The sequence below is a fragment of the Pseudorca crassidens genome, chromosome 16 (assembly GCF_039906515.1).
Source record: "Pseudorca crassidens isolate mPseCra1 chromosome 16, mPseCra1.hap1, whole genome shotgun sequence".
In the NCBI taxonomy this organism is placed as follows: Eukaryota; Metazoa; Chordata; class Mammalia; order Artiodactyla; family Delphinidae; genus Pseudorca; species Pseudorca crassidens.
In genome coordinates this window covers 63712929-63728548 of record NC_090311.1, presented here as the reverse complement: position 1 = coordinate 63728548, position 15620 = coordinate 63712929, and the positions used below count along the sequence as shown (strand labels likewise).

The 15620-nt window shown below is 39.6% G+C and overlaps 1 protein-coding gene and 1 long non-coding RNA gene across 5 annotated transcripts in view; one reads left to right on the top strand and one right to left on the bottom strand.

The window, feature by feature from the left end:
• Positions 1–15620, top strand: part of MYPN (myopalladin) — a 99336-nt gene that overhangs the window by 59490 nt on the left and 24226 nt on the right. For all 4 annotated transcript variants that reach the window (XM_067710755.1, XM_067710757.1, XM_067710754.1 and 1 more), the window contains 2 exons: positions 6469–7059; positions 7435–7573. In XM_067710755.1, the coding sequence (XP_067566856.1) occupies positions 6469–7059; positions 7435–7573 (730 nt within the window). The remainder of the gene's footprint in view (positions 1–6468; positions 7060–7434; positions 7574–15620) is intronic.
• LOC137209292 (uncharacterized) overlaps positions 1–15620 on the bottom strand; it is a 100478-nt gene that overhangs the window by 70539 nt on the left and 14319 nt on the right. The gene's annotated exons all lie outside the window — the stretch shown is intronic.

The window sequence follows — 15620 nt, the reverse complement described above, 5'->3', positions numbered from 1 at the left end:
AGTATTTTTTAGTTAGTTCCTTGATATGGCTAGATATGCTGTAGTAACCACAGGCTTCATATAAATGTAATGGGTTGAAATTACAAAGGAAGTGAAGCATCCGCTAAGGGTGGCATGGTGACCACCAACCAGAGTCACCTCAGGAGTCTGATGCAGTTTCACCCAAACTCTCCAGAGAGCACCCATCAGAGTCATGTTGCAATATTTAATGTGCATCCATAGGATACTACTATTATGTTCTGTTTGATCCACAAAGTGATAAAAATTACATTTATACCTACATAAACCTTTAAATATCAACAATAAAATCTACAGTAATAGCACTCCTATCATGTGTTTCTCAGTGCTGACATTCATTGGAAGCAGTTCATGTTGCTTAGTTTTATATTTTTCTCACTAACACACAAGGTGAAATTCTGGGCATAAAATTAATTGTTACAAAACATGCGGGTCACATCCAGAAATATCTCTGTCCCCTCAAAGTTCTGCCAGTTACAGGAAATAGGAATCTACTTAAAGTAAGAAGAAGGGAAGAGGTTATTGTAGGGATATAAGCAGCAATGGGCAACCAAACACAGCCAGGTCCTGCACAGAGAAGGAGAAGCAGGGAGTTAAGAGCTAGGATCACATACATGGTCAGTCCAGCCTCTGCCCCCTGCTCACACTCCGTCTTGAGCACCTCCTTGTTTCCTCTTTGTATATCCACTCTACTCTTCTCTCTTGGAAGACTCATCAATTCATATCTGGCCCATGATGGCATGTCTTGTCACGATTTGTGTCAAGTTCCACTGCTAACTAAATCGTGCTCAGCAGCTCAATTCCAAATACCGATCAGCCCAGCCTCGTCAGGGGCAGAGCATTTACATTTGGAGGGAAGAAGAGTCAAATGGATCAAATCAGAACTGTGTGTGAAGGCAGTTCGCAGAGAAGGGAGTTGTGAGAACAGGTAACCCCAAACAATCAATTGCCTCCTTTGTAGGGCCTCCTCTTACCCAGGGACTGTTTGGGGGCTATTAGGTATGTCAGTTAGGATGAGGTTTAGCTTCACGTTGCGGAAAGCCCAAACTAATGGTGAGTTAAACATATGAGGGTTTAGTTTTCTCTCAAATAAAGGAATTAGATGGGCAGTCTCAGGCTGTTATGATGGCTCCGTAGTCACTAAGAACCCAGTCTCCTGCTCTGCCATCTTTAGCCCTGGCTTCTTCTCCAAGTGCCCTCCAAGATGGCTGATGGTGGTCTAGTCATCCTGTCTGTATTCCAAGCAGCAGAAAAGGCAAAGTGGTAGAAGTCCAATTACTCTCCTTTAAAGGAGCCTTCTTAGGACTTACCCAAAATCACCTGCTTATATCTCATTGGCCAGAACTTAGTCACATGGTATATTAAGTACAAAGGAAGCTGGGAAGTGTGGTCTTTAGCTGCACATGTTGCTTCCATGAGTAAAATCAAGTTCCTTTACAAAGGGGAGAATTAAGTAGTCAGCCAGCAGTATCTACCACATGAAACTTTCAATGAATATAAAAATTCTTTCTACTAAATGACACCCTCTAATAATCCAGTCCTCAGCAGTATATAATTCTTTAATATTTTTTGTCTTCCTTAAATTTTCACCTAATTGTGTGAATGTAGGTTTGTATTAGTAGAGGTATGAATATGCATGTGCATGCTCACCTCTCTCTCTCTCTCTCTCTCTCTCTCACACACACACACCCTTTGTGAATCCACAAGCCTACAAAGTTTTCTTACTGGTTTTAACCTTTCAGGTTTTATGTTAAAATATATTGACTCAATAATCTTGAGGATACAATTTTCTGCTTGTTCCTTCAATTTGCCATTCATACAAAAAATAGAATTCTTATAGATCTTAAAACTGCAACAGAGAGGGAAGCTGTCATTTTTCAACACTGTATCATCAAAGCCTAGATAATTCAGACTGACATTTTCAGCTTGAATATTAAGCTATTTAGAGAAGTGACTCTTCATCCTGGCTACACTCTAGAATGAAATGTGGAGCTTTTGAAAAATATTTATGCCTTCCATCCCAGTTGAATGAGAATCTCTCCACAGATTATTTTAATGTACAGCCAGGTTGGAAAGTACGGGTGTAAAGTTGGAGAACCAGAGTTACAACCCTTTATCACCCCACCCAGCCCCCTACACACACCCCTCCACAGCCAGGAAAAAAATAGAAGAATTAACATTTAAAGTGAGTAAAATGTCAGACTAAAATCAGAATGTACTGGGTAAGCCTATGCTTTGGGGCAAGTGTTTCTTTAGAGCAGTGGTTCTCAGTCCTGGACGCAGACAAGAATCACCCAGAGCCTTGCTATTCAAAGCACTGGCATCACCTGGGAACTTGATAGAATCACAGATTCTCGTGCTCCACTCAAGACCTACTGAATCAGAAACTCTGGAGGTGCGGCCTGGAAATCTATGTTTTAACAAGCCCTCCAGAGGGTTCTGAGGTTCACTAAAGTTTAAGAACTGACCCACATTTAAAAAGATTATAATAACTATGCCTGGATCCTTTCCCAGGCCAACTGACTCTCTGGCCAGTGGTGCCTAAATCAGTAAGGTTTGTCTTTTATGCTCTCTGGGTGATCTAATGCACAACCAGCGTAGTTACCACTGCCAAAACCACAGCTAAAAGCTGACTGCAGAGACATATTTACCCAGAATTAGTTATCCTAATCAGCAATGTGCTAGCAAATGTTTTAACTACCAGCAGAGGTGGGGAAGCCCTGATTTGTAGCATTTGCCAGTTTCCTCCCACCACGGCTGATTTCAAGCTACTAAAGAAAAGTCATTAAACTGGGAACTGGGATGAGGTGTATACAACCTGCCCTCCAGAGCCATCGAGAGCTGGCTCCAGCACACAGTGCCCCAAGTTGTTGTTGCCAAAATTGCTTTCAAAAGTATTTGATACAGTAGCCCAAGTTGTTCTGTTGTGTTTGTCATTAAGCCTTGACATTTTATCTCAACCATTTAAAATCCCTAAGAAATGGACTTGAGGACACGGGGAGGGGGAAAGGTAAGCTGGGGTGAAGTGAGAGAGTGGCATGGACATATATACGCTACCAAACGTAAAATAGATAGCTAGTGGGAAGCAGCCGCATAGCACAGGGAGATCAGCTTGGTGCTTTGTGACCACCTAGAGGGGTGGGATAGGGAGGGTGGGAGGGAGGGAGACGCAAGAGGGAAGAGATATGGGGATATATGTATATGTATAGCTGATTCACTTTGTTATAAAGCAGAAACTAACACACCATTGTAAAGCAATTATACTCCAATAAAGATGTTAATTAAAAAAAAAAATCCCTAAGAAATTCTTTTGTATTCCAGAAACCACATCAAGAAACATCCTTATAATTCTGAAACTCTAATTTTCTTACAAATCTTGAAATTGATATTTGTAGTTCAGAAACTGAAAAATATAATAGCCACCATTTATTGATCACTTATCTGATTTAGGTGATTTATCTATCAATTCTCACAACAACATGAAGAGATATTACTTACTCCTATCTTACTTATGAAGTAATCAGGGTCAGAAAAATCTAGAAACCTCCCCAAACCACACATATAATCAGTGGCAGAGCCACGATTAGGACCTAAGTCTATCTGTCTGCAGAGGGCATATTCTTGAGCAGCATGCTTGAGCTAAGTTGTGGCAAAAGAAAAGATATTTTCAGGGAACCCAGGAGAGTTGATAATCTACAGAAAGAAAACTGGATACAAACCTGTTTCAGAAATCCTCATAGCAACAAGAAATGAGCAGCTGAGCTTATAGCAATTTATGATAGGCTGTTATTTTGAATTAGAGAGGTTGCTCAGGGTTTTGTAATTAACCTTTCCTTCCTTTATTCTTTCATTGCACTTTGTACCTTCATTATTAAATAGTAAGTTCCATATGTTACCTGTAAATAACCACTGGGTATTTGTATTACATATATGTATAGTAAGATTTTTGAGCCCTGAATAGCTCATACTATCCCAGGCATATCTGTATCTCCTACAGTACCTAGCAAAGTAAACATACAGAAGATTCAATAAAAGTTTGTTGAATACTGGAATTGACACCTTGCCCTTATGTCATGAATAAGCAAATTGAAACAGCTGTTTTAAATCCCTTCTGAAACAAGACAGTTTAATAAAATTTGGGGGAAAAAACCCTGTCAAACAAAAGAAGACATTATTCTCAAATGAATTCTTCCAGAATCTTAGATAATCAAAATTATTCGATGCTGTATCTCATATATCATTATGTTTAAAGTTTGTGACCCTCTACGATCCGATATACTGCATTAAATGATAAGGGCTAACATGCTGTTTAAAGTCTTACTTAAAATTAAAAGCTGGTTCTTAGCTTTCATTCAATGGGAGCTAAAGGAAAATAAGAATCAATCAATACCAAACGACTTCCTGGCCCCTTTTTTTCATCCTTATCTTTCTAAGATTACTTAGTTTTCATACACTACTTTTTCTACTTCCATAACCACAATAAAACATTTCTGCAATACCATCAAATTAAAAGTTACTCAGACTACAATACAAACATGTCCTAAAAACCACATGGCATTTTCTTTACGCTACAATAATCACAGAATGGGACCTGCCAAATATGAGATCCATTAAAAATTTAAAGGTTTTATATTTTCGTGCCATTGGGAAAGTTAACACCAGCAGAAACAACGTTATTGTATATATTTTTCTAAGGATAATCTAACAGATATTTCTGCTTCTGTTGATTGCTGAATCTTTCATCTATGATGGAATGAAAAGATTTAATTAATTTTAATTATGTTACTTTATTCTCTCAGCTTAAATACTTACTTCTAAAAGGGAGGAAGAAAGTTACTGTGCCAAGTGGCTATACTTCTAAATTCTTAGTTTTCACAGTTGAACAGAGGACAAGAATTTTCATAGTTGAAAAAAGAGTATGTAGCATTTGACAGCAGTCATGAAAGTGGAGATAGGTCTCTACTTTGTGAAGTTACTTTTCCGATACTGTGTATCAGAAATGTTAATGAAGGCAAGAGAAAAGATCTTAAACTCCAAGAATTTTTTTTAAAAATCATGACTATATTCAATATCCTGTGATAAACCATAATGGAAAAGAATATTTAAAAAAAAGAATGTCTCTATGTGTATAACTGAGGCACTGCTGTACAGCAGAGCTGGCACAACACTGTAAACCAACTATACTTCAATTAAAAACAAAATTTTTTTTAAATCAAAGTTTGGAGAACTTTCTGCCTCAACTTTATTGCTGCTGGTGTTGACTTTCCCGATGGTATGAAAACATAAAACCTTTCATTTTTAATAGATCTCATGTTCAGCAGATCACCTTCTATGTTCCAAAACATATTTTCAAAGAACATAAAACCACGGTGGGCTTGAAGCACTGTGGTCTCACTTGTGGCTGTTCCTATGGTTGTTTATTCAAGAACAGATTCTCCTAAACAGCAAAGTTTGACAGCCCTGACAACTTTATGCATATATGACTTTTAGACACTTTCGTTTTCCATTTTCTTTTTTTAAAAAATTAATTAACTGTTTTGTTAAGAGGAAGTAAATAGACTGTGGGACTTAAGGCAACTCATATAATGCTTCTGTGAGTCAGGTTCCTATAAATGGAGAAAGCGCTCCCAGCTTGATCTTTTTTTTTTCTTTAGGCACAAGAAAAGTCTAAGTAATGTTCATAATTACGGTGACCATATAATCCATCGTTCAAACCATGATATTTTTGAGAGTGAAAGAGCACAATTAATAATCATGCCAGGAAAACAGTCATAAAGCAGGACTGTCTAGAATGAATCGAGACATATGGTCACCTTCTCTATAAAGCTTTGTTGTCAGAAGAGGATGAGAAACGCCAAGACACATCCAGTTGCTTTGTTAAAGTTTGCTCTAAAATGAGGCACAGTGAAGAATATAGCACATTCTCAGGGAACTCAGCCCCCCTTAGTAACTCACACCAGTATGTAGCTCAGTGCCTTCTGTCCCGAAACAGAGATACTATCTGCTCATCTCAGAACTTTGAGCACTTCCAACAAGAGGACCATTTTTCTATTTCTTCTTTCTAATTTATAACATTCTAAAATGGGGCTGCTGTGTTGCCCAACTCCAGGGTCACAACACAAAGAACACAACGTGAATGACGCCTCTTGGAGTTGTGCATCATGGTGGCCTTTCCCTTCTTCCTGGCAATCAAACAGATTTAGAAAGAAGGAGAGACAGGGACTTCCTTGGCGGTCCAGTGGTTAAGACTCGCCCTTCCAATGCAGGGGGCACGGGTTTGATCCCTGGCCAGGGAACTAGATCCCACGTGCCCGAATCTGATCGGCTGGTTTCTGGCAACACTGGTTGTGTGTTCTTAATCGGCATCAAACAGCCAACAGCCTGTCTATACAGGCTGAGGCGATGGTGACGGATTTCTCTTCTCTCTCCCCACTCTTGTTTTGCGTGCAGAGATTCCAGCCAGCTACAACAGCTTCACAACCAAGTCTTACTGGAACAACAGCAGTTGCAAAACCCATCTCCTTCATCTCCTAAGGAGTTTCCTTTCAACATGAGTGTTTCGACCTCCACTGCTGCCCCAGCGGTGACAATGTCCGGCAAGCAGGTGAAGGCCCCTTCATCACAGACATTCAGCTTGGCCCGGCCAAAGCACTTCTTCCCCTCCACAAGCACGACTGCAGCCACCGTGTCCCCTTCCAGCTCTCCAGTGTTCACCCTGATCAGCACTCCTCAAGCCATGCAGAGGACAGTGAGCAAAGAAAGCCTCTTAATTCCTCAGCCCTCGGCGCAAACCAAATCTCTCGGAGGGGTTTCGGTCCAAAACGAGCCACCTCCTCCAGGTCCGACAGAGCCAGCACAACTGCCACTCACATTTTCCATGGTCAGCGGAAACCAGTTTCAGCCCCACTGCGTGTCCCCAACTCCTGTCTCTCCCACCAGCCGGATTCAGAACCCAGTGGCTTTCCTCAGCTCCGTCCTGCCTTCTCTCCCTGCCATCCCACCCACCAATGCCATGGGGCTGCCTAGAAGCGCACCATCCGTGTAAGTGTCATTGAGGTTTCTTGATGTAAAAGATGTCATTTAAGAATGGACCCATATAAGAGTAGCTTGGTCTGGGACAGGACTTTCATTCAGTGAATTCCTACATAATCCAATCTCTTTGACACAAAATGGATATTGAACACCTTAGGACAAAAGGACATGATTACTTTAAATAATGTTTTTATAATTTAAATACTGAAAACACCTTGACACACAGATTTTCTGGGCAGTGCTCAAGGTTTGCTCGCAAGATGCACTCCGTAAGTGCCTGATGGCTCCTGGCTCTGGTTGCCATGCCAACCACTCTGGTTTCTAGGCCTCTGTACCCTGGCCAGTGCTTTTCATGAGTGATTTAGGTGTGAATTTATTTTACAGGCCATCCCAGGGACTAATGAAGAAACATATAAAGTCTTCCCAACCAGTGAATGATGATTACATTCGTGAAACTAAGAATGCAGTGATTCTAGACTTGGGGAAAAAAATGAATTTCAGTGATGTCAGACCAAACCAGCAGGTAAGATTGTTGGGTTCAGACGGTTTACTGGAATTTCTTTGTAAGGAATGTTAAGTTTGCTTAATTCAGTCCTTGGATGCTCAGGTCACCTGACCTTGGTGAAGCTGACACTGCAGTTTTGGAAGGCAAAGCACAGACTGTCCATGGTTCACGTAGGAAACTCGTCCACATGGATCCACAGGTCTTGATTTAGCCCGGTAGTTAATTCAGTTTACTTGTCTACGTGCGTTTACTTAGAATAGTGTATGTTAAGGAGAGAGACTAGATAGTCTGTTTTCCATTCCAACAATCCTCAGCTCAGTATTGGCAAACACTGTCACATCTTTGAGACATTTCAATATCTGAGCCTTGAGATGACCTAGACTTTAAGGAACTCTGGGGTTCCAAGCCATCCTTTATCTGGCTGCTTCAATCTAATGTGCTTGGGGGTTTGCTCACCAGTTCCTCTCAATCTTTACATTAGGTTGAAGCCCGTGAAATAGCCATTAGCCAATATCCTGTGTTTCAACCTGTACAACTCCCTGCTTTCTAGTAAGTGTTTACGCGGAAGGAGAAAAAGGAAAGTCATCTGTAAGCATCACATAAAAGAAAGACTAAGTATTTTATTGGAGCCATTTATTTTTGCTTTTTGTAAGGTGGTTATTTTTTAAATGCAGATTTACATTTTAATAATCTAGCTCTTGGTTTATTTCCCCAGGTGGGAACTGATAAAATCTATTTTAAGTATAACATAAAATTTCAGTGAAAACTATATACCAAATATTGTGGAATTTGTGACATAAGTGACCCCTGGAAACAAGGCTCCAGACTCCCCTGACCATATGCTGTTTTCCTTCATGTTTCTATCTCTTACTTCCAGTGGAGCCATTGATATACAGTATTTTACTATTGTGTTATATGTTGGACAATTTTTACTGAGTGGATTCTCTTGAAAGTAATGCTTAAAATGCTTAAAATAATAATGCTTAAAATAGCTTAAAATGCTTTTTAAAATTGACTTTAAATTATTGACTTGAAGCAGGATATTTAAGCTTGCCATAATTGAGTACACTTTTCATGTATTATCTCGTCAAATTACATATATTTCTGGGAGGCAAACACCAACGTAACTATTCTTCTCTTCCATCTTCTAGACAGAGAAACTGAAGCACAGTTGTCAAACTGTCAGTGGTAGAATGAGAACCAGAGCCCTGGTCTCCAGGACACTTTCACATTTTCCCTGAAACTCTGCAGCCTTTTTGCAGTTTTACGACAAATACCTCCAAGCCCCATAAACGTTGCTCTGTCTAGCACAGATTTGTTTTCCTATAATACTGTCATCACAGTGGTGCTTGTTAATCCTTCTAAGTGTCATTGAAATCAGAGCTGTGTTCAGCCTATGTCTTTAACAACTCAGACAGGGAGCAATTAGAACCCTGTAAAAATGATACCAGGTCAGCACACAGGCTGTTTGGTTTTACTTTTATGGTTACTCTGTAGGTAGATCCATGTTAATCCATTGCCCCCACTCAGAGGAAAGTAGGGTTTTTCTCTTAATTACCTGAAATGTGAGTACATATAAACATGAACTTCCATGAGTGGAGTGCCATAAACCCAGCAGAACTCCTTATTAAACCTCCATCATGAATTATCTTCAGGGCTCACAGCAGGAACTTGGAGTCTCAAAAAGCATCACAATGCTCTCCATATTTCAGTGAAAACTATATACCAAATATCTGTGACACATCCGTGTTCTTCTGAGCGTTATTATGGTATATTAATTACAGAATTGATCTTACACAGCATTCTAGGCCAGGGATCATGAAAGCCAAGCTGCATAAATGCAACTCAGGAAACTAAGAAGCTGTCTGAGATGGAATGCTTGCATTAGGTTGGTAGATGTTGATTCTGAGAAAGTTTTGAGGAATAAATGATGACCATATTATAATATTGCTTTGTCCATTGCTGCCTTGGGAAATGACAGTGAAAAAGTCATGAAGCACTGTCTAAATGTATTGTGGCCCACTGAGGAAGTTAAGAAGAAGAAAATTTGCTGAGAAAAAGTGGAGAACAATCATAAAGAAACATGGGTATTGACAGCCACCTCCACCTGCATTTTGGGGACACAGGGGTCAAAGTGATCTGTTTTCTTACTCCCATATTAGCCTGCACATACGAGGGGGAAGCAAATGATTCCTTCTGAAGAGTATGCATTTGTTTTGTTTTATCTTGCTTTGACCACTTTTAGGTCCAGAAAGCTGGACTCTCTTGCCCTACGTTATTCCTAAGCAGATGAAGAATAGTAAACGTTCTAAAGCATTTACATGTTACGTTGAGCATGAACGTAAACCAAAGGTCCTTGAACAATTAATATTATTGACTATAAAAAATGTCCTCCCCAGAACTCCAACTTCTAAATTAATGCTTTAGAAATAGGGTTTCTTTGATGTATCTGCCACCTTGTATTTTTCTGCTGTAATACTTCAGCATTTATCCTCAAGCTCATTTTATATAACATCTTCAATTAGCAACTAGCATTTGCTGGTTGACTCTTAGGACTTTGTGTGATACAAAGGTGTCATCCTTTCAGATGTTCATATTTATTAAACTGTTTAGCTTTCTAAACCGATAAAGATTTATAGATTTTAGGCTGCATCATTTCTTATCTTGAAGGGTATCATTCACCACCAGTGGATCTTCACTGGACATCACTTGGTTTAGGTTAGCAAGGTGAGTCTGAGAGGTCAGAGGAACCCAGGATCACACAAAATGTGATGGAACCTTCACAACCAACGATTTTAATGCATACATGACTTAGTATGACGTTCTGCTCCCAGTAAATAGTTGGTGACTGTTAATGTCTAAAGCGCACACACACACACATTTAATGTCTTATTTCAACTTTCCTCCTTGACCTCATTTCTCTGGAAACTTTCCCATCTCTTTATTCTGCTCCTCCCCCCCATTTTTTAAATGAAGGCTTCATTAAAACTGCCTGTGGTTCCCAGATACTACCCTATATGACAGAGGGGGGAAAAGATAAGTACCTAATTCTTGCTCTGCCTTTTTTTCCTCTAATCTCCTTCTTCTCTAAACTGCTTAGTCATTTCTTCTATTTAAATCTTACCTCTTTCATCTCTGACCATGAATTCTTTATGAAAATTCTCTCTTGAGGGCAAACAGTCTTGCGATCTGTTCCTTTTCTAATAAGAATTCAACGTAGTCATTGGCCTTATGTCGCTCACTGTGGGCACTGTAGGACCCTGGGTGCTGGAATAGTGAAGTGTCCCCATGTCACCTGCTGTGGGCCCACCCAGGATGCACCAGTCACAAGCTCCCTGGGAGCGGGATTGGCAGGGGGTGGGAGGGGGTCTTGTTCATTGCTGCACCCCTGCTGTATCTGGCCCAGAGTAGGGGCTCAGGGAATATCTGCTGAATTAACTCACAACTTTGGGATTTACATTAATTTCAGATAGGATAACCAAACTTTTGACAAGGGGAAAGTTTTGGATTTGTTGCATCTGTATGGAAAATACCTCACTTAACTATAGAGATTCTGATTATACCTAATTATAGACATTATCTACTATGATAACAATCTATTTTAATCAACTGACTAAAAAGATGAAAGCCTTTTCAAAAAAACACACTGAAATTAAGCAAAACTCTGGTGTTAACTGAACATTTAAGTATAAAATAAATCTGTGAACCATTTAGTAATTATTTATTCTTAAAGACAAAATCTGGATTTAAAGTATTTTTATGCTCCTTGAAGGTAGAGTGTGTGTTTTATAGAATGCCGTGTCCCCAGTGCCTACTATAGTATTCTAAGAATTTGGCAGCAGGGACAGGGGGTAAGCCATGAAGCCTGGTTATTTCTATTGAAGGAAGCATGTAGTATTGGATAAATCATAAAAGAAGACATCCTCTGTGTAGGTTAACCTCCAAGTTAGTCTAGGAATCTCTTATCTGCTGTCCATACTGTGGCTCACCCAGGAACAAAAGGAGAATACTTTCTCTAACACATAAAACTTCTTTTAGTGAACACTGTACCCAGAGTTGGTTGGGAACCCTTTGGGCAGGCTCTTCCAGCTGGTTTGATCCTATCTGATTATTTGCCCCTGAAGCCCAGACTCAGACCCAGAGTAGAGGAAGCCAGCAGCACGCTCAGGGCAGTGAGTGCCAGATCATGGCCCACGTTTTGGAAATTTGGAACCTTGGCAATGCCGTATCTGATTGGGTTGTGTCATTACACTGTGGTTCTTAGCAGGAGGAAGGCACTCTCCACCACTCTGACAATTTGAAGAAAACTTCTGCAGATGTGTCCCAGAAACCAAATGCCTCAAGTTGTCAAACTATTGGCCTTAAGAGGATTATCTTTAAAGAAAAAAAAAAAGGAATTATATTTTCAAGTGGCATACTCTTCTGATGTAATTTTTTTAGCTTTTCATTTTCTTTCGTAGAGCAACTGAAATTCTATGCAATTCATTTTCACTTAAGGTCTTTAACATAAGCCTGGAAAGGATGGGCCATATGTCTTTGACTTGCTTGCCATACAGACCAGATTTACACAGAAAAATATTCTCTCCTTTGAGCACAGACATCACCTACAAGGAGCTGATGCAGAAACTCCTACTTTTACTCACAAAGGGGACAAGGCAAGGGAAAATGGAGAACACAGCCCAAATCCAGTTCTGGAAATTCAAAGTGTACAGCTGCTGACAGTAGATCAGTAGTACAACCTTTGTGCAGAACAGTGCAGAAAGCACATTCAAATTTAACTTAAACACACTGCTTGTTTGCAAATGTCCTTACAAAATCTGAATCCCATCAGTCACAACTTGGCATGACAACCTTGATTTATGTACAAGAGGATTAGTTATCCTTGGAATAACCAACTCTTAGTTGCAAAGCACTACCAAAAAAAAAAAAAAAAAAAGAATTCCTGCTCTGGGGATGGTGTGCATCTTTGTAAACATCTCAGTGGTAAGGATTCACTGCTTTAGAAACAGGTCACATACCCCTTGCCACACAGTTACATGGGTTTCCTTGTTCCTGAGGTTCAACTTCCCAAATATTTTATGAAATCTCTCATGGAAACTCCTTGACCTACAGTACTCTTATTTTGTTGTGCAGCTGTAACTTATACATTATACCATATAACTGGTACCTTCAACAACTGTATCTTAAAAGCAATTTTATTTTTTTCTCCCTTTATCCCTTTAAATTTATCTAGTGGGGCTAATCCTTCCCCTGGCAATCTCAAATGTGAGGTAATCTCAAAACCATTTTGACCAATTTTAGTTCATATAAGGTTCTACATTTACTTTGTTGCAAAATACAACCTTGATCGAGTAATACAAAATGACCAGTCCTTGTGGTAACCAACACCCCAATCCTTATTCAAAAATAAGATCCCACACACAAACGCCCCCATCCACACCTCACACCGCACACCCCAGGGACCTCTACAAATGGGAAATCTAAAGCCAGGAAGGAAGTATGGCCAGCTTCTCTCTTTTTCACTCCCTCCTCCCCTGCTTCACTAACTGCTGTTCCCAACTCCTTCCTTTCCCAGCCACAGAGGGACAAAAGCTGACTCCACACTGGCTCTGTCTCATATGTGGCCCATATGTGTATGACAGGAACCATCACAAGTCCTCTGACCTGACACAGTGCAGGAGTGTGGGCCACTGAAAGCAACCTTCAGCTTGCCCACCAACAAAAACCCTCCTTGCTCCTCACTCTACATTTCTTAGGCAGGAGTCAGATACCAATCCACTGGAGGAACACAATAAACACTACAAATGGGTCTATTTAATCTCTCTCAACAAACTGGAGGTGAAAGGCAGGTACTCTGGGGGTAGAGGTGGAGGTGGAGGTGGGACACTCACAGACATTAATAGCTCTTTCCAAAGTCTTCTCACTGGATTTTCTCCCTCCTGACTCTTTCGTATCTCTGATGAAGGTGAAGAATATCAATCATCTAACCTGTCCTTAAGCACCTGCTTTGAAATTTCTGGAGGATACCTTGTCTCCCAACTCACTTGTTTTTTGATATCTAACTCATCTTGGTGCCTCAGCAGAATACAACTGTATCCTCAGTACATAGTTACAAATGGTATATTTTAGATAACTCATTGAGTGTTCTGTTTTCATCACCTCCCAACCTGTAGTACTGGTAGAATAGTAAATACGTAACCGATATGTGTACATTTATAGAAAAACAAAACCTGCGGATTTTCATCATATTGCTTCCATAGTTCCTTTGGTTAAATCAATTCAAACATTTATAAATTCCATAAAATCAGGTCCCAACTTGGTAAAATCAAGTTCCTAAAAATAGCTGTTTGGAATACATGGAGACAATGTGGTATTTGTATTCTCAGGCAAGTGCTCAAAAGCCTTAGGTATCACCCATTTGTTCCTCAAGTATAGATATAATCATAACTTACCACAATGTACAGTAATACTTGTTTGGAAAAATTAGATCATACTTTCAATATAGAATTTCAGGAATTCATTTCCCCCCCCCCCATAGTAACTCTGACAATGTAATTAGCCAGGAACTTACCAGCCCTCACCCATCATGCAGTAGGAGAAGCTGCAGAGAAGGTTCTTTAGCTTGGAGCAAGGACTCCACTAAAATAGTGGCTAGAGGCGGTATGCAATGGATTGGGAATTTGGGGACTTAAATGAAACAAGATGAGAAGCCATAAGAAGCTAAGACCCCTTGCCACCCTCACAAAAAGCCTGGGTTATCCTGAACTCCAGGATCTGTGTGTGAGGTTTGCAAACTATATGAATTATGCTTTTGACTATTATTTTTAAAATACTACAGCTATTTAGCACCTACCTCACATAGTAAGAGAATAAAATGACTCATTGGTTTTACTCCTAAACATCCAAAAAATAAACAAATTTGCTAAAAGGAAAAATAATACCCATTTAGGAGCATGAATGCAATTCAACAAGGAAAAAAAATATATTCCTTCTGGGATTTTAAATTGTCAAGACTAGGAAACATTTCAAATTTGTGGGATTAGTTAATGTATTTATGGAAAATATACTCGCTGTATAGTATTAGGTTGAATAATTTGAAATTGCTGATATTTTTACCTCTTTTAACCCTCAAAAATGGCAATTTCATGTAGTTCAAACTAATAAGTAGATAGTTGGAAGCTTTAAGTATTAACTTTAAAAAAAAAACCCAAAATGTAGAAAATAGTCTTAATACTTTTAAACCAAATTGGGTTTCAAATTAGAAGTGAACAATCTTTTACTTTAATTAGTTTGTTTATCTGATTAAAAATTAATACGCTTCACTGGAGATGAATCATTTTTCTACCCTGAAAGAGCTGTAGATGTATTTTGTTCACCCAGTCTGAGATGAGGCTGAGAGGGAAGATTTAAAATTGGTTCTAAGAAATTAAAACCAAGAAACATTTGGTGTCCGTGTTTCCTAAGTTCCAATTCTGCACAAATTCAGGCGATGATATGTATAAGACAATAGCTAGAGGACATGAATGATGTGGTTTAATAGCTTGAGAACATATCTCATGAGTCCTGAACTCAATTACTCTGCCTATGACTAGGGGGCAAATCAGCCATGTGCTCCCAAATTCCACTTTAGGGGCATCCTAGAACCATCTCCATGGGGCCTACCTAAATCATAAAATTATGGTTAACTAGAGTCACAAGTTTAACCAAAGGGCTCACCCTCACCCCAAGCACATGGCTCCAGATTCCTCAAAGATACAGTAGTGTTGGAACAAGTGATGGCTCCCATGTCGTTCATGTATTCTTTCATTCTTCAGATACTCATGGAGCACCTGCCATGTAGCAGGCACTCACTATTCCATATATGGTTGATATCGTGGGATGCAAGACAGACAAGAGCTCTGTTTTTCTGATGCTAACATTCTAAGGCTTAGATATATTCAATCATTCAATCAATATACAAACAAGAAAAACACTAGATAGCAGTCCATGCTCTGTAGAGAATTAGAATTGGGAGTTACTTTAGATGAAGTGGCCTGGGAAAGTTGCTTTAGGGAGGTGACATTTA